Source organism: Panthera leo, chromosome B3, assembly GCF_018350215.1.
Source record: "Panthera leo isolate Ple1 chromosome B3, P.leo_Ple1_pat1.1, whole genome shotgun sequence".
NCBI lineage: Eukaryota > Metazoa > Chordata > Mammalia > Carnivora > Felidae > Panthera > Panthera leo.
In genome coordinates, this window is record NC_056684.1 from 10814067 (window position 1) to 10840997 (window position 26931).

Consider the following 26931-nt stretch of genomic DNA (forward strand, 5'->3'; position numbering starts at 1 on the left):
GGGATGGATGGTGAGGACACCAGGAATCTTGGTGGTTTTCTGCCCCAGTTGGGCATCTGAGACCCCCACCCGCAGCCCACCAAGTCTTAGAAAATCTCAAGCTCCTTCCTGGGTCTCCTCTCAGGGTTTGGGAAGTTGTATTTCGAACACGTGCTCCCAGAGACTCAAGACGCTTTCCATCAGTCCTGTTACCCATTAAGTAAAGACAGTTGTTCCCTTTAGCACGCATCTTTCTCCTTGCTGGGTTGTTCGCTGCCACATAAAAGCCACAAGTGGGTTTTATGGCTTCATGCATACTTAATTAGTCCATCCTCTCAAAATTGTGTTTCAGGTGAGTGAAAACATTTGCCTCTGATCTGATCCACAAAGCACCTTTTTCAGAATGTTTGCATGGCCGAGGCTAGTGAGGGGCCACAGGTCAAGGAGGCAAAGACCTGTCACCCCCATGGGCTGCTCTGCAAAGAGCAGGTTCGAAGCAGGACAAGAGCTGCAGGCACAGACGTCCGCTCTTTGTAGAAGAGCTGATTATTTTTTGTTTGGCCCACAGCTGTCTCTGTCCTCACCATCCTTATCTGTCATCAGAAGTGTCCGCACCTGTGTGATACTTTATGACGGGGTGCACCTGGCAGAACAGAGCCGTTGTCACGTTTGAGATCCGCCGCCTAATATGTATGTCATTAAGCCTCATGGCAGGAATGAAAAACGGCTTCCGCTCCAACCTTCCCACCTGTCCACCCTCCTGCTTCTGCTGTCCTCTCCGCCCGTGGTGGAGGTCGCCAGGCTCCAGACCCCACCAGGCGGCTTGAGATGACTCACAGGACCCTGCCCACACGTGTTCCTCCTCTATTTCTGGGCATCTCTCAAGACTCAGCACGAAGGCCTGGGTGAAGTCCCCCTCCCCCCCCCCCCCCCCCCCCCCCCCCAGGCAGGTAGGCTGTCGTGTTTTGCACTCCCACGCGGCATTACCTATCATAAGCGTGGCTAGAGCGCGTACTCTCTCATGCGTGTTTGTGTTACAAAGCAAAGGAGTAAATAAATGAAGCCTTTGTTTTTCCTACCCAGAGCTTCCGGAAAGAACCTCTTTGGCAGTATTTGAAAGTCAGTTTAAGGAGACCAGACTTGCTAATAAATTTCTTTTCTCGACGGTTGCAAACACTTGGTGTCAGGAAAATAATCTAGCCGCGTAGTTAGGGCTGTTGGAGTCGCGAGCTGGCTTTGACTTGCCTAGAAAGTGCGGTGGAAATGGGAATCCGAATTGCAATGTGGGCAACAGAGCGGGTACCCAGCTGTCCTGTCACAGTACCCGTGTTAGAACGTGGCTCTGCAGGGCTCGCCCCCAGGGCCAGTGCTGGAGGAAAGACCACAGTAGCGGGTGCCATTGCGTTAGTGCTGTGCACCCTGGACCAAAGCCATCTGGGGACTGTAACAAAATCCTGGGGCCCAGGCTGTCCCTGAGACCAGCTGAGTCAGAAACCTGGGGAGGGACCAGGCATTTGAAATCCTAAGTGCTTCCGGTCTAAAAGCGGCATTGAGAACCACTGGGTTAAAGGAGGCTGTTTCTTTCTTTTCTTTTCTTTTTTTTTAATATGAAATTTATTGTCAAATGGGTTTCCATACAACACCCATTGCTCATCCCAAAAGGTGCTCTCCTCAATACCCATCACCCACCCACCTTCAGTCTTCAGTTCTCAGTTTTTAAGAGTCTCTAAAGGAGGCTGTTTCAACATGTGGGGTTGAAAAGGAGGGAAGGAGGAAGCCATCACTTGGCTCTTCTGTTCTTTTTCATAAGGCAAATAAAGGCATGCTAATCCTTCTAGGTATAGCTGTGCATGCGCCTGGTCAGAGGCTGTGGATGCGTGGACAACGGTGCACATATTTATATGTTTGGAGGAAGGCTAAATCCACACGACTGTCCTTCCCATTTCTTAGCAACACACAGCCCAGCGTCTCCGAAGATGAGTTTCTCAAGTTCTGCCCATTTCTCTTGCCACTGTATGGACTCAGGCCTTTCCTTGTCTCTCTTCTCGTTACAAGTTTGCTGACATTCCTTTCTTTACTCTTCCACCATCCATTTGTCACACCGTGGCCACACCTGGCATCTTTTCCACTGTAGAAACCTTTGATGTTCACCGGTGTCCCCTGATAAGTGACAGTGGTTTATAGATCGCCCTTCCCAGCATTTACACCTGTAGGGTGTTTATTTCTGGCATCAGCCCTAAGAGGTAGCACTCTTATCCCCATTTTATAGACAGGAAAGTGAAAGCATCTGGTGAACTGCCCAAGGTCACAGCTGGGATGGACCCACACATTCTGAACCCAGAGTCCTGGCTCTGCCTACGAGCTCCCGCTAGGTAGGGAAAGACGGCTCTGTGCTAACAGACCTTTCATTATTTCCAATCTTTGTGTGCATCCTGCTAGGTTGATGTTACTTTTTCGGTTTCACAGCAATCCAGGCTTGGACAGGTTAAGCACCTTGATGGAAATCCTAGAGCTAATTAAGGGTGTAAGAGCTAGGATTCAAATCAGGTGCTCCCCTCTCCATACTCTGCATTTTCCCCCACCACACTGCATGGGATTGTCTCATTTCTTTAGGGTGGCATCTGTGACTCTTTAGAATCCGGTGCCCATCCACCTTTCCAACCATTTTCCATTCTGTTATTAAATCATGCCACGTGACTTTTGCTCACACTGTTCCTTTTGCCTGGAGCGTTCTTTCCTGCCCAGCTAGGGCTATGAGACCTCCCAGGACAGGGACCCTTGTTGATAATACCCCCTGTAGAGGCCATTTGCATTTTCTCTCCACGTCACAAGCCCTAAAATGATGCATCTGCTCTTGCCCTCCCCGCCCCCCCAGTCATGTGATGGTTGCAGCCTGAATGTAAGATCTAGTCACTTTGTGTTTTAGTTGTGCATGTTTGCTTTTCTGCTAGGTGGCATCTTGAGGCCAGGCATCCTTTCTTCCTTCTCTCTCTCTCTCTCTCTCTCTCTCTCTCTCTCTCTCTCTTTATCCCCTAGGACATTTCCAAGCCACCAGGAGAGGTTAGTAAATATTTGTTAAACAAATGAAGGGCAGACAAGAATACAAGGGTGGGGAAAGCCTTAAAAATCTTCCATCCAAGAGGCCTGGGAGGGGCTGCAGTGAGTGCATAGAAAAGTCAGGGATGTGCTTACTTGGTGGCCTTTAGGGAAATGTATGTTGGAAATTTCCAGAAGGAAACCGAGCTAATGATTATCCCAGTGAACTAATCCAGCATATCCATTTTGCCAACTAGGTTTTTGGCTCATTTTATTTTCTTCCGGTGTGCTTTGCTAACCTAGTAAAAAGCCCATGGCCTCTGTGCCCTCCCAGCATGGACTTTCTAAATAGCGTATATTTTGGAGCATGTAATGATGGACTTCAGGGCTTTTCTGGGACTCATGAGCCCTGCTACATGGTAGTGGGGGTCAGGAAGGGGAAGTTGTGCTTCCCAAATGTAGGCAGAACCTTTGAGGAATGGAACAGGTGCCAAGAAAGAACTTCCTTTGCCATTGGGGAAGTTGGGAAAGTTAATTCTTTTAGCCGTTGACTTAAGGCTGTCATACTAAGTAAACATTTTTAGGACTCTTCGGGGTTAAGTCGCTTAAGTCACTTTTGCATCCTGTGGAAACCACTCAGCGGCCAGGGCCGGCCCGGCAGGTGCACTCTGAGGCCGGAGGGGGCTTCCGATTGGGTGGCGTCCGTCAGCATTGGCCTTGAGATTTCGTTTTGCACCCCGCAGGTGAGCGTCCTGACCACCCTGGAGCGGAGGTTCAACCTGCAGAGCGCCGACGTGGGCGTGATCGCCAGCAGCTTCGAGATTGGGAACCTGGCGCTCATCCTCTTCGTGAGCTACTTCGGGGCTCGAGGGCACCGGCCGCGCCTCATCGGCTGCGGCGGCATCGTCATGGCCCTGGGAGCATTGCTGTCGGCGCTGCCTGAGTTCCTGACCCACCAGTACAAGTACGAGGCGGGCGAGATCCGCTGGGGCGCGGAGGGCCGCGACGTCTGCGCCGCCAACGGCTCGGGCGGCGACCAGGGCCCCGACCCGGACCTCATCTGCCGCAGCCGGACCGCCACCAACATGATGTACTTGCTGCTCATTGGGGCCCAGGTGCTCCTGGGCATCGGTGCTACCCCCGTGCAGCCCCTGGGCGTCTCCTACATCGACGACCACGTGCGGAGGAAGGACTCCTCGCTCTACATAGGTAGGAGCTGTGGTGGTGCCAGGTTCGCTCCCCTGTGGTCCATGCTCTGTTAGTAGCAGGGGCGCCTTGACAGAGGAAGGCAAGGTGGGCCCCCCCGAGCTTCTTAACGGTTGGCCCACGTGGCTGCACATCTGCAGGGGGCGGGGTTGAAAAATGGGGATGCCTGAGTTGCACCCCCAGGAAATCCGGTGTAGTTGGTCTGCCGTGCCACTGGGACTCCCCAGGTGATTACCGTGTGCGGCAGATTTGGAGGTCCTCCTTTGCTCCAGCATGAAGAAGCTCGAAGTGGGAAGACGTGGTCAGGAAGGGTTAACACATATTAATCTGCCATGGGTATGGGGACTTTGAGCCATCTGGCATTAGCCACCGAGGTCTGTTTGGGGTCTACACCTTGGAAGCCCCAGTGTTTAATAATCAAACTGATCTTCTGGTCATTGTCCTGTTGAAGTTCAAAGAGACGATTACAACCGCCGCCCCCCCCCCCCCCCCCAGCATTTGGTATCCTTCAGAGTTGGTGACTTGTGGTAACTTTTTGCATGGGGGGTGTGCCAGGAACTGGAGATTTAGGGAAAAAAGAAGGTATGTGTGCGTTTTAAATTTCACACCGTAATAGCCTCTGTTACTTTGTACTGGCACATTGGAAGCCCCTCACAGGTTATGGGGTTAAGGAACCTCCACGTGTGAGCTGTTCTTGCAACAAATGGGGTCCTCGCTGCTCTTGGGCACCGTGGCAAGGTCATTTGTATTGTGAGGGCCTGGCGAGCATCTCTATCCCTTGTTTACTAAGTGTGGATTACTAAGACTTGTCCCCACTCCCTGAGCGCTCAGCTTTGGCAGAATTCCTTCTACCCGTGGAAACTTTTTCCCTCCTGAAGCACTGTGCTTTGAAGTATTAAGTTAATGATCACACAAAGGTTTAGGTTAAGCTAGAACTGGAGCAGAATTTGATGGAAAGCTCTCTACCTGGGCAGCTTCCACTGTTGATGAACTAGGAGGGTTTGGAGCAGTTACGCGGCTCGATGCTGGGTTTCCTCCGTGACTTTCTGTCCCAGCTGTGGAGTAAATGCTTTTGTTGAAAACCTGTGCTGCAAATGTTCACGGTTCTCTGTGAACGGGCTCAGGGTAAGAAAGGTGGATGGAAAGCGTGTGCCTCTCCATCTAGGGCTGGAGTCTGGTCATGACTTCTCTGTGGAACACAGAGGAGAGGGGACTTCCCCAACCCACGATGGCCAGACCCTCTCCCCCTATGGTTAGGGTGGGTACTGGGGATGTCATTTACATTTTGTTACTTCTGAAGCTTGAGCGACAGCGATCCCAAAGGAGTGTGTCGAGACTAGAACGTGGGTCACGGCATGTAGCCAAATAGCCTCCTGAGGTCCAGCCAGACAATTGGTCTAGGACTTGACTGATGGCATCCTAAGACCCTGGGAGAGATGTTTTCTGGTAGCAGTTAACAGTAAGTAGATAAAGCTCAGAAGAGGAAATGGGGGAATGAAAAGCGGAGTTCTTGTCTCTGATGACAGAATCAAGCAGAAAAATTTCTCCGGAGTCCTTCCTCCTAGAGGCCTAGAACCCTCTTTTGTAAGTCTCCCTGCTGAGTTAGGTTGGGGTCTTTTCCTGCACTGTCTGGGGCCTGGTTTGGTGCGCAAAGCAGTAGGATGAGGAAGCGCTTTGGTTTTGTGTGTGGGCGGTGGAGGCAGGGGCGGTGGGGCTGACCATTCGAGGCAAAGGGCCATCTCCAGTTCTGAGGCCACGTCATGGGATTTGCCATGAGTCTTTGTTAGGCAGAATGTTTCGGGCAAATTTCTACTTGGGTACCATTTTCTTTCTGTGATAGCTAGAGTTGGAAGTGTCCATTGGGTGCATGGACATCTTGGTGGCACTGGTCCATCCGGAAAATTCCAAAACATGTGGCCATTGAGATGGGCTCTCTGACTGTCTCTGAACTGGTTTTATGGGTCTGTGTTTCCAGGGAGCAGGAAAGAGTAAGCCTTCTGCAGAGTTTGGCCTCAATGGATGGCTGCCTTATCCCATGCAAGCTTTGGATTGTTCCAGGAACAGTTTAGGAAGACCACAGTATATGTAGAGTATAACTCGTTCATTCATGGGTTGTACAGGACATAAGAAAGTGTTTGTGACCTTGAGGATATTTTAGCATTTATCTCCTCTAATGGGGAGCTAGTTCCTGAAGCCACTTAAAGCTTGAGGAAGTATGTTGGGGAACCTACTGAAAGGGACTGATGAATTATGGCCTTACATACTGCCTGTAGAGAGGAGGGGAGTCTGAGGGCACTGGGAGCGTGCGTGTGGATGCACACCCATTGTTGAATAGCATGTGTGTCCCCTGGTTCCAGCTCTTGCAAAGCTGGTTAAGAGAGAGGGGCTCACAGCCCGCCATCTGGTCATATGCCTAATAATGTGAGTGCGGGCTGGAGATGGAAAGGATTATGAAGACTTCCATTTGTAAAACACAGACTTATTCATAGCTGATTCTTTCCTGTGGGTGTCAGCGGGGAAGGGGATGATGACCATGTAGTCTCAGCCACAGGCCGTTGGTGGCCAGGCCTGCCTCTGGGTTGCAGGTCGCTAGTTGGTGCCATGAGCATTATCTACGGCCACGCCCAGGACCTCTTCATGCAGTGCAGGGGAGATGGGAGCATTCATTCCATCTTGAGTCAAGCCAATACAGTCCCCTGGAATGATTATTTGCTCTGGACTCCTGTGGCTGAGCCACTGCCAAGCTTCTGGATTCCTCGAAGGGCCATTCACAAGGGGCTTCTCTGGCTGTCACCAGTCTGTGGCTGCCCCTTTCCAGCATGGGGAAAGGGAGCCAACGGAGCTCATTACCAGGGGACAAAACCCGCTGAATGGGAACACGACTCTGCTGGCAGGCTTTTCACTAATGCACAGTGTGGAAGCCAAGCTCACGGCGCAGCTAGACAATGACCTGTGGGTGGCACATGGCACTCTTTCTTCCTAGATGGACCGAAGGGCCAGAGGGGCAGTGGAAACCATTCGATGTGGGGCCTGATGAGGGTCCAAGAATAGACCTTTCAGGAGTCTCCTCAGTGACCCTCCATTAGCCCAGTTTTCTTAGCTGTTCTGTTTTTTTTTTTTTCAAGTTCAAAGGCTGGCAAGACATACTGTAGGCAGGAATAAGTAGGATAATGTAATGGACTCACCATGTCCTTTCATTAGGTTGCTATGGCAATTGGTTGCAACCTTGTCCTCTTTGAGGAAGAAAAAGGTGACCTGAGTGGTAGAGATGTTTTAAATAACTTTATTCCTAGTTACAACGTATCACATGTTCACCGTTGACAACTTTGAAAGTATGGAGAAAGAATAAAGAATCCTTACTCTTGGGACGCCTGGGTGGCTCAGTTGGTTGAGCATCCGACTCTTGATCTCGGCTCAAGTCATGATCTCATGGTTTGTGGGTTCGAGCCCTGAGTCGGGCTCCGTGCTAACAGTGGGGAGCCTGCTTGGGATTCTCTCTCTTGGCCCCTCCCTCCCTTACTTGCACACACTCTCTCTTCCCCAAAATAAATAAATAAACTTAAGGGAATCATTACTCTTAGCCCTATGATTACAGAAGGTCTTTTTCTGGATTGGTATGTTCTTCTACCAAAAATGTGTTTATAATAAACATCTTTCTCTTAATATTTGATGCACATTTCCCCGTGTTACTAAATATTCTTCTGTGATGTTATTACTGCATGCATAATATTCTCTTGTGGATCTGTACTGTAATATTTAATGCCCTCTATTGTGGGACATAGTTTTTTTTTTTCTTTGTTTGTTTGTTTGTTTTTAAGTGTTTGCTGTTGTCAACAAGGCAGATGGGACCCTGTGATTCTGAGCAGTTAAATGACTTGTCTAAGATAACTTAGCTGGACTTGTGGTCTGAGGGTGGGGGTTTTTCCATGTACGTCTGGGATGTATCACAAGGCTGGGGTTGGCAGGGGGAGAGGGCTGGTGGATGGTCCAGGGGGTCAGGTACAAGTCCGGGCCTGCCACAAGGTAGCGTGAAGCCTTCAGGAGGTAAAAATCTTGGGAGCCAGCCAGGAGGGAAGAGAGCAACGTGCCTCAAAGCCGAGGGGAGAGGTGCTATCGGAAGGGAGAGTGGGTGCCCTGGCCCAAAGTGTGGGAATAGGAGGCAGAGGGGAGGGTGGTCCCAGCTCACAGTCCAGGACAGGGTTGTGGAGCCGCCACTGCTTTGAGTAGAGGTGGCTTCAGACTAGACCTGGTGCTTCCCAGACAGGGGCGGCTGCGTATTCCGCCTCCTGCTTCCCTCTCTCCTGAGATGCACGGGCCCTCCCCTCACATCGCTGATGATTCCCTTTTTGAACCGCGATAGCCATTAGGTGATTGTACTTCCATTGGGTTAGAAATCTGTCTCCTTACAGCTGCCCACAAGCTGCCACTGGCTCTGCCCCGGGGGCTCCCCCGGAAGACTTGTTGTCTCTCTTTGCGCGCGCCAGTGTGTGTGTGTGTGTGTGTGAATGTTTTATTCATTTTTGAGAGAGAGTGTGAGTGGGGGAGGGGCACAGAGAGAGGGAGACAGAGGATCAGAAAGGGGCTCTGCACTGACAGCCCCAAGCCCGATGTGGGGCTCGAACTCAGAAACTGTGAGATTATGACCTGGGCCAAAGTCAGATGCTCCACTGACTGAGCCCCCCAGGTGTCCCTCTCTTCCATGTGTTGATAATTCAGGTAGCTGAGCACCAGCCTCACCGGGTAGGGAAGGAGTTAACCTGCTATTTAGCTCTTCTGTGCCGGGACCTTTGTTCCTTACTTGACTTGGTTTTCCTGCCACACTTGAGCCGCCGTTTCCCTGTTGAAGATGGATGCTGTGGGGGCTCATTACCAGGGGACGAAACCAGATGAATGAGACGTGCAGGATGTGGGTCCTGTGTTAGTTTGCTAAGGCTGTCCTAACCTAACACCACAGGCTGGATGGCTTAAGCCACAGAAATTTATTTTCTCACCGTTCTGGAAGCGGGAAGTCCAAGATCAAGGTATCCTGAGAGCAGTTGTCTTCTGAGGCCTTTCTCTTGGCTTGCAGATGGCTCCTGTTCCTCCTTTTCCTCCCTTCACAGGGTCTTTCCTCTGTATGCTCACACCCCTGGGGGCTCTTTGTGGCCTGATTTCCCCTTCTTGAAAGGACAGCAGTCAGATGGGATTAGGGACCACCTGCATGACTTCATTTAACCTTATTACCTCTTTAAGGCTCTATCTCCAAATGCAGTCATGTACTGCAGTACTGGAGGTTAGCGCTCCAACATGAATTTGTCCAGGGCGGGGATGGGTGTGTGATTCATCCCATAACCGGTACTGAGGGGATCAGTACCAAACTAAACCAAGACCCTTGGGTCTTTTGCCCAAACTTTTCTATAAGGAACTGCGTTGTTTTGTGTGTGTGTGTGTGTGTGTGTGTGTGTGTGTGTGTTTGTGCTCAAGAAATTATTTGAAGATGTAGCTTAAAAAAAAAACAAAAACAAAACAACTTTTTATTTTGTGATCATTCTAGAATCACAAGTTGTTGCAAAGTACCGGGAAGTTCTCCATACTGTTCATCCAGTTTCCCCTAATGTAACACGGCGCGTGACTGAAACGCAATATCAAAACCAGGAAATTAACATTGGTACCTGTGGAGCTGATTCAGATTTTGCCAGTTTGGATGTGTACTCGTTTGTGTGTGTGTAGTTCTGGGCAGTTTTAATACAAGTGCACCGTGTTTTCAACAGAACGGGATCAAGGGGAAACCAGATCAGTTTGAGTTGTGGGAGTGTGTTTGGTAGGCAGGCACACATGCAACACTGATCCACACATGCGTGTGCGTGGGGAGAACACCGAGACAGAGAGAAGTCTTTAGGTGGAATGGAGGCTGGCCAGAGGAGAGGGATTCTTCCAGAAGAACCCCGTGAGAGCCTTCTGAATTCCCAGGAAGAATGGGGCCCTTGCAGGCTGCCCGAATCCACAGAGCAATTGCTCTGAGTTGTGTGGCACATGTATTAGACACAAATGTGTCATGTTTTTTGATCGCTTGTATTGAGACCCAGTGGAGCCCACTGTGTTCCAGTTGATGCAGAGAGAATTATTCTCAGATTTCATCTGCCAAGTGTTTGTTCAGTACAAAGGTCACTATGATACCAGCCGGCAGCCAGAGAGAACCAAACTTCTCGTCGGAGCCCTGGGAGCCCAGAGTTATTTTGCTTCTGATGAGTTTTTATTTTAACTTGACATTGGGTAAAACGTGTTTCAACTCTCCAAAGAGTGTGGGTCGGGTATGGATCAAATACACTGTGACTGCAGTTCATCTGAAAAAAATAATTAAAAAGCTTTCCCTCGTGGGAGCAAGCATAACTCATTATATTCTTGCAACTTCATTGATATTGAAGTCTCCCTCATTAATTTCTTTTTCTAAAATAAATGGCACTGTAACACTGGTCAATTTGCTTTGGCTGTGTTCCACCCCCTCTCCCCAGCTGCTGGTCACATGCCATTTTCGGTGTGTTTTAGCAACGCGCTAGGAAACATGCAAGGGGCTCTTATCTGGTGCTTCCATATTGCCTGGGCTGCTAGGTGCTTCTTGTTCATTTTCAGCTGCTCATAATTCATGCCCTGTGGCTCACGGAATCGCTTCTGTGCTCTCTGCCTGGGTGACCTTGGACGAGACTCTCAGCGTGGGCTCTGGAGTCTGACAGTTTTGAGATTCAAAGCCTGGCTCCCCTTCAGACCTGCCACCAGGATTTTGGACACCTTTCTGGTTAACCTCAGCCTGTTTCCTTAGCAGTAAAAAGAGGCCGGGGTCTACCTTGCAGGGATCCGCCTTGCTATCCTTTGCATCAGGTACCCTGTCCGTGGTGGAGATCAGTAAACGTTGTCCTGTTCTTTTTTTGTGGTCCTATCATCTCCATTTCCAGATGTGGAAAGTGAGGCGTGAGATAAGTGACTGACTTACTGAAACACACAGGCAGGTCTTTGACAAGAGCAGCTGGATCCTGATTTTCAGCTTGGGACATAATCCACCTAGTAGATCTAAGAATAGCAACCTCTTCAGTCCTGCATTAAATCAGCAGGGCTCTTCTTTGCCTGCAGACCCCTTCCTGTGGCTCATCTCAAAGTACCTAAAGTGCTAGCATGGCCCCAGGCAGCAGGCGATCTGGTTCATCCGAAGTCAGAGGCACCCTAGAGTATGCCCATTACCACAACATGATGTATTGGTTGGCTTTCTGGGTTTTGACACATTACTTCCTAATTTGCTTCTTGATATTGGCTCAGTTTTTCAAAAGAATGTATTCTCACTTTAGTAAAATTGGGAAAACCCCAAATATAATAAGAAACTATAATATCTAATCTGGGTACCTATAGAAAGTTATTGTCAATATTTAGGTATATTTCCTTCCAGCCTTTTTCTTTTGTCTTTTAGTTAAGACCCTACTATACACGTAAACCTACTTTCAATGGACCTGTTGTAAAGTTCGTAATATATCAATTATATGTGAAATTATTGTGTTAATTATCACAAAGATAACTATAGGGTATTTTGATAATCTAGAAATGCTGGAATGTGCTCGTTGGTCATTTGAACGATGAACATCTTTGTGGTTTGAGCCACATCCGTCCACATTTGCCGAAGACTTAAAAGCTTGGGTTAGTGCTGTGATCCCATGTGAATTGGAAGGCAGCCCTTTGGCCTGGCTGTGACTCTTTCCAGAAGATAAGTGAGACACAAGTGTGTCATGAAAAGATGCTTTGGGCTGGCCAGGAGTGTGGGTGCCCTTGTTGTCAGCCCCAGGCCACATCTTCTGCCCAGGGTAGAAATCTTAAGTGCTACAGGGGCTCAGCCAGCAAATGAGAAAAGCAGACCATAGATGGAGGCTGAGGAACTGAGGGTTCTTTCTTCATCCGAGTACAGAGTCAGTCTTGCCAAATCTTTGGATTTTTAAGAGTGATCGGAAATCCATAGTTTGCAAGTGGACTGAATTGCCAACTCGTTGACATCCTCTCCAAATCCTCCCGCGGGTCACCAACACAGAAGCCAGCTCGAGTACGTTGGTGGCTTGCCATTTTGGACCCTTGGCTCTACATCATCCATCTCAAATTGCATTTGTCTTTTGGACAGCAAATAAAACAAGAAAGGAAGCTAGGTGGTAAGGGAAGAAGTTGCACATCATGGATGCCACAGCCAGAATAAATAGTGTTAGCTACTGTGATCGCAGGTGATCTGGGCGTTGGGTTGGGGATGGGGGCGGGGACTCTTGCACAAACACAGGACACAGTTTGGAAGAGAGGAAGGAGTCAGAGCTGTTGCTGAGCCTCTCAGGATGCTATTCCAGCTGAGGCTTTGCCTTTTGCCTCATGAGCATGGGAATCCTAGAATGGAAAAGAAATTCAACCAGTTTTCCAAGCTAAGAATGTCTGGATGAAGAAATCTGTTCCCCAAGGGTTTCCTGAAGGGAGTAGAAACCAATACCATTTGGGGCTAGTTGGGGCCTGTGGATGTTTCCTGTGTGTGTGGGAACATCTTTGCTGAGAGATTTTAGAGCATGGCATTCAAGTGTTTGATGACCCGATGTAAGACCAGAGAGGCCCAGACAGACCTAGAGAAGATTCGTGGGGAAGGTGAAGGTGCAGGTGCATGGGGCAGGGTCGGGTCAGGGCGGGTTCCTTCCTTCAGAACCGCAAAGGCACATTGTTTCTATACCATCAACCTCTTACTGCACCTGCCTCGTGAAAGAAGATTGATTTTATTTTTCCTTTCAACTGTAACAAAGGCATTGTTCTTAAATATAAAAGGTTCTGAGCTATTTTCCTGAATAACCTGCATATTCCTTTTCTTTAGTTTATTTGCAGACTACTTCTTTCTGACATAGAATAATCTCCGCTTTATCTCCTTTTTTTCCTTTCATCCGCAAGAGGCATTCAGTGAGAGCAGCTGTGGGAAGGGTTTGGTTTCTGTAGAGGGTTGTGATTTGCTGTTGTTAACACGGGCGTTAGAGGTTAATGGCCTTCCTCTTCAGGGCAAAGTGAGTTCTTCACTGCTAGGGGATTCTTGTGTTAGGCCTCATGGAAGAGTCTTTGTTGTGGACGTTGGCTTTTCGCCTGTCTAGCACCTCGTTTTCGTGACCGAGTGTTGCCTTTCCCCAACGAGGACTGCAGACATGATCATGTGGTCCAGGCGTGGCTGGCCATGACATAGAGAAGGGCTCCCATGTACAAGGATTGGCCCAAGGATTGTGATAATCAAAGCCTACCATGAGGTTTGACAAATGGACTCAGAGTGAGAGAGAGAGAGAGCGAGAGAGACAGAGGCCACTTTCTTTTCTAGGACTGCTAGCTGTAGAAACTTTATGTCCAGAGATTCCAATGTCTGTCATTGCTGCCACATGCAGGGAAGTTGACCTAGGAGTGAAGACCTCGCAAAGGAAGGTAGATCAGGGGGCGAGAAGGCAAGACGACTGCCTGGATCCAGCTCTGCCGGAAGTGAGCCTCTAGCCCTTGGAATCCCAGTTCCTTTAGCACAGAAATGATCCTGTACAATATTTGCAGTTCACGGGCTTGACTGCCCAGTCCTGTCACGGCGAGAGTTGGACTGGATTGCTTTCCTCTTGAGGTTTGACCCCGCACCTTCTGATGGGGATAGCGTTTCTGTGCAAGGAAACCCACGTAGGACAGCCGTGCTCTGATCAGAGCGCTAGCTCTTTTACGGTGCCCTAAAGACCTGAACGACACCTAACCCCATGCAGTCAATGAAAAGGGTTAGGTTGGAAGTTCTGCCTCAGGTTTTCATTTCATCATTTCCTAGCCTTTAAGTTGCAGGAAAGAGACCTAGAAACCAAAAGGAATGCCCCCCCCCCCCCCCCCCCCCCCCCCCCCCCCCCCCCCCCCCCCCCCCCCCCCCCCCGCTTTCTCCCTGACCACTCCAAACAAACAAAGTGTTTAAAAATAACCTGTTGGCAGGCAGGCTTTGTTGGGGAGCAGTAAGTGTTTAATAGCAAATCGTTCACGGAGGCGGGAGAGTGTCCAGCATGTTGGCTTATTATTCGGTGCTGCTGCTTATCGAATGGAAGAAGGCTGACCAATCCTGGCTCCTTGACGCGAGTGTGATCGCTGGCCCTGCCTTCACTCCCAGCACTGGCTTCGTATCGTCAAGGGCCAGGAGGCTAAACGAGCGCGCGCCATTTGGGACTTGGCTTTGCTATTTCATTCCTGCCGAGACGTGTGCGTGTGCACGTGCTTATTTTTGCCCTTGTGCAGACAAACATCCGAACGCACCAACGCGTTAGGTGGCTGATGGGCGCTCATAAACAAGTTAGGTGTAGACATTAGAGCTGGGGCTCAGGAGTTTGCCTTACGAGTGTGAAGAGAAATTGGGGGCTACGTAACGGGGCTGCTTCAAACTGAAGTTTCTCGGATGTGCTTGAGGGGACGGATCCAGGACCTTCTAAAATTATTTGGAGGTGTGTGCGTGCTCTTGCGGGGAAGCTTTCGCTGGCTTCTCGAAGAGGTTCAGGATCCAAAAAAGGTTAGAATCCCATAAAGTCCTTACGACGGGCAGACTGTGAGGTTGGGCGACTTGGGGTAAGATAAACCAAGATAGTCGAGGTGATGGGCTGTGCGGAGTGACAGATGGAATGTTGTGGACTGCTCAGCTGTCAACTTGATCCGCTCCCTGGGGAGCCCCTGTACCTCCAACAGGAGGCATCTTCGCATCAGCCAGGCAACTGTGGGTGAAAAGTCAGAATGTGTTCCCAGCCACTCAGGAGACGCCCTCCAAGCCCTCCTCCTCCTGTGCCACTGCTTCCAGTGTCCAAAAAAAAAAAAAAATTCCTTTGGGGCTAAAATTTTCCATCCCTTCTTTCGGCCTAACTGTGGGTGTTTTGGGTAATATTCAGCAAATTTTCTGTGTTGGTTTTGCACGGATGCACAGATAGGAAAATCAGCTTTTTTTTTTTTTTTTTTTTTTTTTTGCTTTGAAAGCAAAAACATTTTAAAAATGCACTGGTTCATAATGGAATCTGAACTCCCGAAGTCAAAACTTTCCATGTGTTCTTACTAAGAAAAATTCTCCCGGGCAATGACAAACAAACAAGTAGGCAGAAAGTTGTGAGGGACCCCAGAAAATCATCTGGGGACACAAATGAACTTGGCAAAATTAGCATGGGCAAAACTTTTTATCCCATACTTTTTGAGACGGTCTCTGCATTTAAGAAACCCCTTTCTGTCTTTACCAATTCCCATTGCCACCTAGTTCAGGTATGGGGTTGCAGGGGGCAGGCAGGGTTTGGGGGTTGGGCACATCCTAATCTCTCTCCAAGAAGAGATGTTTTTCTCCCTTTATCTCTAATGTTCTAACTAAGCATGTGGCACAAGTGGATGTGATTTCCCAGTGCCTCCTTTTATGCCCAAGGCGTTATTACCATAAGAACATTCATATTTTCCCACCTGCCTCATGGGCTGTTAATGGAGTTTACAAAGGGAATTTGGATTCCCAGCAAGAGGCCTCATTAGCCCAGCAAGGATCTGATAGATTCTAAAATTGTGTATGGACACTTGGAACCTTTTAGAAACCCAGTGGTGTCTATTATTAGATCTAAATTATTTCCCCTACCCCAGCCTCGGTACATTTGTATCACGGGGGAAAGGACCTTACCTTGATCCAGCCGGATCAGCTGGATTGGCTTATGCGTGCATTAACGCCTGTGATTCTGGGGCTGAAGACAAGACTCAGAAGCCATGGGGCAGCATAAAGAACAAAATGTCTCCTGCATGGGTGCTTTTTTATTTTTTAACACCCACCTTGTTACTGGTTGTGAGCAAGTGTTTAATTTTAGGAACGATTGTGGTCACAAAGAAAATTTAACACCTGTCTGCTTATTTGGACAAGTGCATCAAGCACGTGGGGGTTTGAATAAAGACTGTAACAACACGGGATATACTAGCTGTCCTCTTTGGTGTCCCTGCTACACAACAGAGAATGGGGTGCTTTGCCTGTGGTCTCTCGCTCCCTCCTCCTAAAGCCCAGGGAGACAAGGGTTGCCATTCTCATTGTGCGGATGAGGAAACTGAGGCAGAGGGAGTATTCTCACACTCTTTATCTCTCTCTCTCTCTTCCTCTCTCCCTCTCCCCTCTCCCCTCTCCCCTCTCCCCTCTCCCCTCTCCCCTCTCCCCTCTCCCCTCTCCCCTCTCCCCTCTCCCCTCTCCCTCTCCCCCCTCTCCCTCTCCCCTCTCCCCTCTCCCCTCTCCCCTCTCCCCTCTCCCCTCTCCCCTCTCCCCTCTCCCCTCTCCCCTCTCCCCTCTCCCCTCTCCCCTCTAATAAAATTATTCCTGATTTTAGCAGTAAAGTATGGAATGGTGAGGAGTGTCTCAGCCAGGAGACATTGATGGCCATAGGGGACTTAGGGCCTGGCTTCTCTGTGGGAATTGTTAAAACTCTCATCCGATAAAGCTTTGTTCCTACGAAAGAACCACGTGAGTTGTTTTCACAATCTCCCCGTAGTAAAGTGACAGACACTCACCAGACGGTTTTGTTTACATTTCAGGCCCCGCAGCCTTTAATTGGTATACAGTCACTACTCTTACACAACTTGGACTTGGGTTTGTTTGTTTTTTTTTTTTTTCTCCCTCACTCCCAGGCTTGGCCAAGCTGGCTTGCTTTGCTCCGCAAGTCAGGAGTGATTGTACGTATACCTCACTCGGCCACAGCTGGGACCAAAATGGTAAGAAGGTAAAATAAAAAAGGCTTCGTGGATCATGGAGGAACAGGTGAGGAAGAAGAATTAAAGAACAGAGACCATGAGCTGAAATATTGCAATTCCTGATAGATCGGAGAGGGGTAGAGGCCTCTTGTGCTTTCCTAACGGGCATGATGTGCAGGTAGCTGCATGCTCCTCCCAGAATATGTTCATCCTCACTGTCCTGCGAGCTTGTTGGAGGTCTGCAGACAAATGACTGTCTCTTATTGGCCTACCTGGCAGAGTGGAAGGTGGGTTCAGAGGTCAGAGACTGGGCGTGAGCCACCAAGTTCGTGCAGAGGGGGAGTAGGGAGCGCCTCTGGCTCATGACTCCAGATTCATACTTCCACCTTTAAAAAAAAAAATGTTTATTTTTGTGGGGGGGGGGAGGGGCAGAGACAGAGAGACACACACACAGAATCTGAAGCAGGCTTTCCAGGCTCTGAGCTGTCAGCACAGAGCCCTATGTGCGGCTCGAACTCACAAACTGAGAGATCATGACCTGAGCCAAAGTCGGACGCTTAACTGAACCGCCCAGGTGCCCCAAGCTTTTTTGTTGTTGTTGTTAATTTTTGAATTGTAAAAAAAAAAACAAAAAAAAAAACACATAACCTGAAATTCACCATCTTACCTATTTTTTAAACAATGTACAGTTAAGTAATGTTAATTGTTGGCACATTGTTGAGCAGCACTTCTCCAGAACTTTCGTCTTGAAGAACTGACACTCTTCACCCAGGAAACAGCCCCCGTAACCACCATTCTGCCTTCTGTCCTTACGGGGTCTATTCTGATTACCTCCCGTAAGTGGAGTCCCTACAGTATTTGTCTTCTTGTTGCCGGCTTTTTCCATTTAGCAGAATGTTCTCAAGGTTCATCCATGCTGGAGCCTGTGTCTGAACTTCCTTCCTTTATAAAAGCTGAATAATATCCTCTGGTGTGTATATACCACATTTTGTTTATCTGTTTATTCCTCACTGGGCATTTGGATTGCTTCCACCGCTTGGCGATGGTGAATAGTGTTACTATGAACATCTGTGTGCAATCTATTTCTGCCTTGTTAAAAGTCAGCTCTCAGGGCATCTGGGTGGCTCAGTCGATTAAGCGTTCAACTTCGGCTCAGGTTATGATCTCCCGGTTCGTGAGTTCAAGCCCCGCATCGGGCTCACTGCTGTCGGCACAGAGCCTGCTTTGGATCCTCAGTCTTTCTCTCTCCCCCTCCCCTGCTCTCTCTCCCTCTTTCTCTCTCTGTCAAAAAATAAACTAAAAAAAAAATAGTTCTCTACTTGGGTGTCCTAAGGCGGTGTTGATCCCAGGAAGTGCAAAATTCACATCCTTAAATTTTCTCCCAAATTTGCTTTGTCATTGTTTCACCCTGCCCTTTTCCTCCCACCCCTTGCATTTAAAAGCCACCACCTCTTACTGATCCTGGCTTCTGAAGGTCTCTGGAGTCTGGCCCCTGCCCTCTCTTCATTTGCCTCAGGTGTTTCAGGCCAGGCCCTCAGCACCTCTCACCTGGATGAGTGTGTCCATCTTTGATCAGTCTCACTGATATTTAAGATAATAGTATTACATATTTTTGAGAGACTTAAAGTTACTTGACTCCTTTTTTAAAAAATATTTTTTTTGGGGCGCCTGGGTGGCGCAGTCGGTTAAGCGTCCGACTTCAGCCAGGTCACGATCTCGCGGTCCGTGAGTTCGAGCCCCGCGTCAGGCTCTGGGCTGATGGCTCGGAGCCTGGAGCCTGTTTCCGATTCTGTGTCTCCCTCTCTCTCTGCCCCTCCCCCGTTCATGCTCTGTCTCTCTCTGTCCCAAAAATAAATAAAAAACGTTGAAAAAAAAATTTAAAAAAAAAAAAAAAAAAATATTTTTTTTAGTGTTTATTTTTGAGACAGAGCGTGAGTCAGGAAGGGGCAGAGAGAGAGGGGGAGACACAGAATCCGAAGCAGGTCCCAGGCTCCGAACTGTCAGCACAGAGCCGGATGCGGGGGCTCGAACTTACGGACCGTGAGATCACGACCTGAGCTGAAGTCGGACGCTTAACCGACTGAGCCACCCACGCCTGTCCCCACTTGACTCCTTTTTAACAAATAGAGACAGGTTAAATTTAATCGTCTCCATTTTACTCATGCATTGATTTAACAAATATCATGAGCTTACCTTATGTCAAGCCCAGTGCAGGGTGCTGGGGGGATGGTACGTGGATGGATGAGACCTAGCATCAGACCATGAGAGTAATAATATTAGGCATTTATGAAGCACATTCTGTGGGCCAGAGACTGGGCAAAGTTCTCTATGTATTTTATCCAGCGTGATTCTCGAAAAAATCCCTTAGGTTTTATTGTCTGCATTTTATGGAAGGAAATCTGGACATAGAGATTGATAATCTGTCCAGTAAGGGACAGCATGGGGACTGGAGCCACTTCTTTCTCCAAGGGATGTGTTCCTCTGCTTCCCAGCAAAGTCTATCAGCAACTGCCATGAAAACCAAGAGCTTGAAACGCAGGGAGGGCAGGATGAAGCTCCAGGCTTATGGGAATCTACACATGCGTTTGTGTATGTACAGTTGGAAAATATTCACCAAATGTGCTCAGGAATATTTTACAAGTGTGAGTAGTGACTCAGTGCCTTGCAGAGACACGCCGTCTTCCAAACCATAGCTGCCGTTGGAGAAAAGAAACCACGTTGCACATGTTCTCAAAGCAAGAACTTGTGTAAACTTCATTTTTCATCCGTGTCAAGTGCTGTTCCCTGATGTGATGTGTTATCTGGTCAAGGAAGTGACTTGACAAAGCCTCTCGCCCAGGCTCAGAAAGGAAGGCGATGTCCCTGATGTCTCCAGGCTGGATGTCTGGGGAAAGAAAGCATGTTTAAAACTGGTGAGACTTTGCAGCTGGGAGACGGTGTTTTACTTCCTGTGACTCACATAGGGCCAGCCTGAAAGAGGCCACCTAGCTGTGTGTGTGTGTGTGTGTGTGTGTGTGTGTGTGTGTGTGTGTGTAGATGGTGGAAATTGCTATTCACCACACAGAACATGAGCATATTCTTTTAAGAATATCACTTCTGCTGGAGACGATTCAACAAGTAATCCACGAGCTCACTAGGCAGGTCTTTAATTTAAAGTGGCGGGGGGGGGGGGGGGGGGCGGGGATTCAGTTCTGTAGCTTGCTGCCTGCTGTTGTGTTGCCTTAGAAAGCTCTGGGTGGTGGAAAGCCTCCATTGGGAGAGTGCATACCCCGTGCCAGGCACTCGGAAATGAGTTCTCTCCTTCCCTCTGCATCATAGCCATTTCACAGAGTAGAAGACTGAGGCTCAGCAGAATGAAGTTACTTGTCTCAAGTCTGTATCCCTTGGTAAGGAAGTGATCAGAGTCGAACATAATGTCTGTCCACTGATTACTGTGAACTAATGTCCACACTGTCCACTGTCTGGCCCAAAGCTGAGATTTGGTAGAATAACTGATTTTTATTATGGGATATTTGAAACGCATACAGAAGTAGAAAGGCTAGTTGAGTGGACCTCAGCATGCTCATCGTGGCCTGCCTTGTTTCATCTGTCCCTACCCAGTCTCCCTTCTCCTTGGTTGTATCAGATGTACGGTTTCAGAAATTTTAGATCAATCATTCTGTATGTAAATACTTAGTGTTTATTTCTGGAAGATGAGGACTCTATAGAAACAGAATTTACAGTACTACTGCCATACCTTAAGCTCTGATAATTTGTTAATGTTAACACCTATGTACTCAGTGTTTAAATTTCTCAATTGCCTCTTTAAAAAAAGAACACACACACTTTATTAGATCCAAAGAGCTCTATGATTTGCAATTAATTGCCTTGTTTCTTAGGTCCCCTTTAATCTATAGTGCCCCCCCCCCCCGACCCCCGGTTAAATAAATTGAATCATCTGCCCTGTAGTTTTGTACAGGCTGGATGGTGCTTTTTTAGCATGTTCTTCTGTCCCCCACTTGTATTTTTTGTAAATTGGTTGTTAGCTCTAAAGGACTGATCTGATTCATGTTTGATTTTTTTTTTTCTTTTTCTTTTTTTTGTTGCAAGAAATACTTCATAGGTGATGATGTGTATTTCTATTAATGACACACATAAGGTCTGCTTTCTCTTTCTGTGTCATTGACAGCCATCGATGGTCAGGTCTCTACATAGTGAGGATGTTCAAATTCTCTCATTCCTTTTTCAAAAAATTCTATTAAGAGAAAGTTCCTTATTTTAACCCTTTTATTATATTGGGGTAGAATTTGATTAAGAAAAGCAGGAAAAGTGGCTATGTGATTACCAAAAACAATGTTATTTATTTATTTGCAGTTTGTTTTGTCCTTAAGGTATATCCTTTTAGGGACATATGAATTACTATCTTTTTTTTTTTTAATTTTTTTTTTTTAACATTTATTTATTTTTGAGACAGAGAGAGACAGAGCATGAACGGGGGAGGGTCAGAGAGAGGGAGACACAGAATCTGAAACAGGCTCCAGGCTCTGAGCTGTCAGCACAGAGCCCGACGCGGGGCTCGAACTCATGGACCGTGAGATCGTGACCTAAGCCGAAGTCGGCCGCTTAACCAACTGAGCCACCCAGGCGCCCCTACTATCTTTAAATATCATTGAAAAAATGGCTTTTCTCTGTGTGGTTTGGACTCGAATTCAGTGAACAATTAAACATGTTCCATTTTGTTTTTGATTTTATAGATTACTTCTTAAGAGATAATTTTGTTTGATAATTACATAAACTATTTACATGGTGTCAAAGTCACATCTACAGAACAGGAATGTTCTGAGAATTCTGGCTTCCAAACCTATCATTGTTTTTCCCTCCCACACCTCAGACATAGCCATTTTTCTTTCAGTTTTTGGTTTTTCTCTGTTTGAAGAATGTAACCGAATATATTTATATACCAACTTCTTTTTCTTTATAAAATGTAACTAATTATATGCATTTTTTTTTTCCCACCTGACTTTTTCACTGAACAGTATATCCTATACAGGAAGATTGCATTATAAAGAGTTAGGATAATGGGCATTGTATAAAGATCTATGGAATCATTGAATTTTTAGAGCTGGTGGTAATGTAGCAAATATTCATGTGGCATTTACTGTGTTCTGTGCACTGTGCATAAATTCATTCAGTAATTCTCATAACAGTAATGCTCTGGGGTATGTATTATTATTGCCACCATTCTGTAGATGAGGAAACCAAGGCACGAGGTGGTTGGTTAGGTGACTTGCCCAGAGTCTCAGATCCAGTGAGTGGCTGATCTGGGATTTGGATTCAGGTGTATGCTCTCATATACCACATTATATTGCTTTAGAATTTCTGGAGTTTGATTTTCTGGTTTTTATGAGTTAAGGGAGTTCTGGCCCCTGGGCAGTTAACATTAAATATGTCACTACCGTGTGCCCTGTCCCAAGCTTTATTACTTTTTCAGGTGATCCCCAGCTTGCCGTGCAGCTTCTTGTTGGGTCTAGAATTTGATCTTAACTTACCGTAAAGTTAACCACTTAGCCTGTTTGTTATTTCACGGATGCTCAGACAGTGAGACTCATGGGTCAGTTTAAGGACTTAATGACTCTTGATGCCTTAAGAGTAGGTTGTGACTATTCCTTTTACCTTGAAGTACCACAGAGGTGATGCTGAAGATGCAGGTGGATGTCTGCTGTGCAGGAAGTCCTGTTATAGGAGAAGGATACCGAACCTGGAGTATCCACTGCTTTTATAGCAAGCAGTAAGCAACCCTATCCTTGGTCCCAGAGGGAAGAGTTCTCTCATTCCTTACAGTTGCTCATTGAGAAATGGTTGGGTTCTGAATCTAGCCCACCTCTGTTAGCTACCGAATGGGCACTGTTTACTTCCACTAGCCTGATGTTAGAAGCCCAATAAGTCTTCTAGATGGGGGGTAAGCCCTCAGCCTTTTCTCTTACCTTGTGTCTTGGCAAATGTAGCTGGATGAATGGGAACATGGACACTCTCAGAGAACTTCTTCTGCCGACATTTCTTTGCACCTTTCTTGTTTGAGAATAAAGAGTCAGGTGGGTCCCCATAGCACTTCTTTGACAGATTACAAGTGTTTGAAAATATTTGCCAATGTTCCCTGACATGTTTATGGTAAGTTTTGTATCTCTCAGACTTTTTTTTTTTAATTTTTTTTAATGTTTACTTTTGACAGAGCGTGAGCAGGGGAGGGGCAGAGAGAGAGGGAGACACAGAATCTGAAGCAGGCTCCATGCTCTGAGTTGTCAGCACAGAGCTTGACGTGGGGCTCGAACTCACAGACCGTGAGATCATGACCTGAGCCGAAGTCGGACGCTCAACCGACTGAGCCACCCAGGTGCCCCTGTATCTCTCAGACTTTAACTGTAGCAAAACCAAAATCCAAGTGAGATCTCTTTTGAAGGCCACCCTTGACACATCTTAAGCGCTCATCATGTTGCAAACTTCTGGATTTTCTTTATGATGGGTAACATTTTGAAACCAGCTGGAGGGATGAGGTTGACAAGCATCGATTAGTCTCTTGACTACATAATGGCAGGTTTCATTTTGATTTCCTTTTATTTTCTTTTTCCTGGCTGAACTCCTTTCAATGTTGAGTCCAGTTTTTCTTGCCAGTGATTTTTTTTTTTTTTTTATAATACTGTAAATTACTGCCCTTCCTAAGACGCCGATTATAACTTTACCTTTTCATAGCAACACGTGAGGCTTTGAATGGGAACACTTTCTTGGAAGACAGCCCTCCCTAGCAGTTTGGCATCCTCAGTGACTTTCTTGATCGGGTTTCCTGTGTTAAATAAGAACTGTTAAAGGTCCGGGCCGTGTCTGTTTGAGGCAAGAAATGCTCCTTTAAGTTATGAGAGGAAAGGGCAACATAATAAGCTTCTGTAAACGTGGTCCAGGTGATCCATCGAGGAAAACTGGGAGCTGGGGTCAGAGGGATGGAAGGGGAACAGAAACGGGTCCTAGGTTGGAGGAAAGTCAGGCTAATGAGGGCAAAGGTCATCCTTGCCCCCCAGTTCCCTGCACCTTAAAGTCTAGCCCATCCCTGTTGGCTACAGGATGGGCACTGTTTACTTCCATTAGCCTGATATTAAAAGTCTAATGTGTCTGCTAGATGGGGGTAAGCCTCGGCCTTTTCTCTCATGAATTTTAACAAAAGGCTCTGGCAGCTTGGAGCCCCCAGAAGGGCATCTTTCTTTTTTTGAAAGCTTATTTATTTATTTTGAGAAAGAGACAGAAAGAGTGCGCAGGGAAGGGGCAGAGAGAGAAGAAGAGCGAGACCCAAGCAGGCTGTGCACTGTTAGCACAGAGCCCGATGCGGGGCTCGAACTCACGAACCGTGAGATCCTGACCTGAGCCAAGACCAAGAGTCAGACACTTAACCTGCAGGGCCACCCAGGCGCCCCTCCCGGAGGGCATCTTTCGGGTGTTGCCTGCGTATGGAAGAATGAGACGGCTTGGCACTTCCTTCCTGACGAATTCGGAGGGAAGGCTCCACATGAGGGTGCACTGGGCAGTATACCCGTAGTCCCTCGTAGCACACCCTCGTAGCCCCTCTGACACTTCTCGTTGGACCTCCTATTGGAAGGACTTTATGTTTGAAATCAGCTCCCTGGGATCTTTTCAGGACCTTGAAAACCTTTCGGGGATGGTCCCACAGCAGTTAGCCAGGAGCACAAGAGGGAGCATAGCCCTCATTATTAAAGTGATCACAGGTCCAAATGGAGAGGACAAACCCATGTTACACCGACCGCTGAGCAAGGGATCCCAAGTGCAGGAGTGAGAGTACCCCCAGCTCTTGGACCAGCCCCCACTGCTTACTGAGCTCTGTGACTCCGTGTCCCCCTAGGTACAGTGGCAATAATGATAGCATTTCTCTTATCAGAGATGATGTGATGATTGTGGGAGGTGACACGAAAAGGGCCATTGCTAGCACGCAGCGAGCGCTCAGCGTGTTACTAAGTAGAGGACGGCGTGTCGGCACAGGCTGGGTCTACTAACCGATGTGGTTTCTGGGTGTAAGTTTGTCTAAACGTGGCCTGGAGCCGTGCTGTCCAGTAGGGCACCTTGCTAGCCACACGTGCTGTTTAAGTGACTTCAAGCCAAACAGAATCGAGAGCATCGTTGCTCCATCGCACTGGCCAGATTTCAAGACTCAAGAGCCACGTGCGGCTCTTGGCTACCGTTTTGGAGCGTGTGGGTTACAGAACATTGCTGTCATGCAGAAAGTTCTTTTGGACAGTTCTGTTCGGGAGAGTTTTGCCCCTGAGGGAGTCGAGGGCATTATAATGACGGAGTGTTTAACCTTGGCATTTTTTCCCCGGTACCCTCCCCTTTCCGCTTCCTTTCTGCAAATAGAGAAGGGTATATAGTGCAGACACGGCACTGTGAGTGTTCCAGAGACTGCTGGAGTAACAAAGCCCTTGCAGATGAAGCTGAGGCCGGCCTGCAAGGTGGCTGAGGCCCGCTCAGTGCCTTGCAGCCTCCCAGCCCCCCCCTGCACACCCTCTCGGTTACAAAGGCCACGCTTCCTCCTTTGCTGCTGTCCTGGGGACAATCTCAAGTTCTAATATTCCTTTCTGTTTTCCTCACAGGCACCACGTGTCCTAATTTATATCCTTAAACTCTGGTCACCGTGATTCTGGGACACCCAAGGCCCTTCGTTGACTTGCTGAGTCGGGGTACTGTCCTAGCTGTGCTCCCAGAATCTGCAAAGAAGGTTAAGTCCATCCTCCAGGGGCCAGAGAGTCAGGGCACCTGCGCCTCCCTTTCCTTTGGGTGTTAGCTCCACGAGAAGAGTGTGAGCTGTATTTTGTAGCTAAATACTGTCTCCCCAGTGGGCGACGTAGAAAGGAGAGCAGCCACTTGCATTAAAATGTGTTTTGGCCACGAGCTCTTCGGGGCTCATTAGACATGGCACGAATAAGAACTCCTGGGCTCAGCTGTCATCTTTGCACCTACCTGTGGAGCACGCAGCAGGAGGAAGTCACCTTGTGGGTGCCAGGCCCTGTGGGGAGCAAGGTCCAGGAGGTAAAGCTATGACTTCTCTCTGCCCATAGAGCGAGTAGCGTCTCTGGAGAGGCAGCCTGGCGGAAGGGGTTTCTGAACTGTGTTTCAAAGAGGTGGGGAACGGGGGCGCCAGGGTGGCTCAGTCAGTTAAGCGTCCGACTCTTGGTTTCGGCTCAGGTCATGATCTTATGGTTTCGTGAGTTCGAGCCCCCCATATCAAGCTCCAAACTGACAGTGCAGACAGAGCCTGCCTGGGGATTGTCTGTCTGTCTGTCTGTCTCTCTCTGCCCCTCCCCTACATACGCTGCCTCTGTCTCTCTCAAAATAAACGAAATTAAAAAATTTGTAAAGAGGGGAAGACTGGACCTGCTAAGTTAAGGGAGAAGGGGAGAAGTTCCAGGAAAGACAAATTCTACAAAGAAGTTTTCATTTGAAACCACGAACGGCTCGTGAGAAGATCACCACCACTTCCGAGCCTCGCATTCTTGGGTGGATTGCTTAAGCTGGGCTTTCACATCTGTAAGATGGGAGGGGTCCCAGTAGCCACCTCACAGGGCTGATCTGAGGACTGATGAGCCGGCACACGTAGGGCATTCAGAGTAAGTGCTCAAGGGACAGTCACTGTCATCATTGCGGTCTTCTTCCTCCTAGTATTTTTATTATTATTAAATGAGAAATAACGTTTGGAATTGAGTTCGGATGCCAGCTTTGCCACCGACGCTGTGCAAGCCCCTTCAGCTCTCCGAGCCTTAGTTTGTTCGTCATTAAAATGGGGAGCATGCCATCCGTCCGTGTTAATGGGGCTCCTTGTGCAGCTTACCGTGAGGTTTTTGTCCGTAAGTTCTGGAACGGGGCCGGGAAGGTCGATTGTTTCTCCTTCTCCTGGTCTCCAGACAGCTTCCCCGGTAGTCCCTTGGAAACCCATGTGGGGGAAGGGGGAGGGGGTGGAATGAAGTTTGA

At 48.1% G+C, this 26931-nt stretch overlaps 1 protein-coding gene across 2 annotated transcripts in view; it reads left to right on the forward strand.

Annotated features, from left to right (window-relative positions):
- SLCO3A1 (solute carrier organic anion transporter family member 3A1) overlaps positions 1-26931 on the forward strand; it is a 310466-nt gene that overhangs the window by 60499 nt on the left and 223036 nt on the right. For both annotated transcript variants that reach the window (XM_042941078.1, XM_042941077.1), the window contains exon 2: positions 3759-4224. In XM_042941078.1, coding sequence (XP_042797012.1) covers positions 3759-4224 — 466 coding nt within the window. The remainder of the gene's footprint in view (positions 1-3758; positions 4225-26931) is intronic.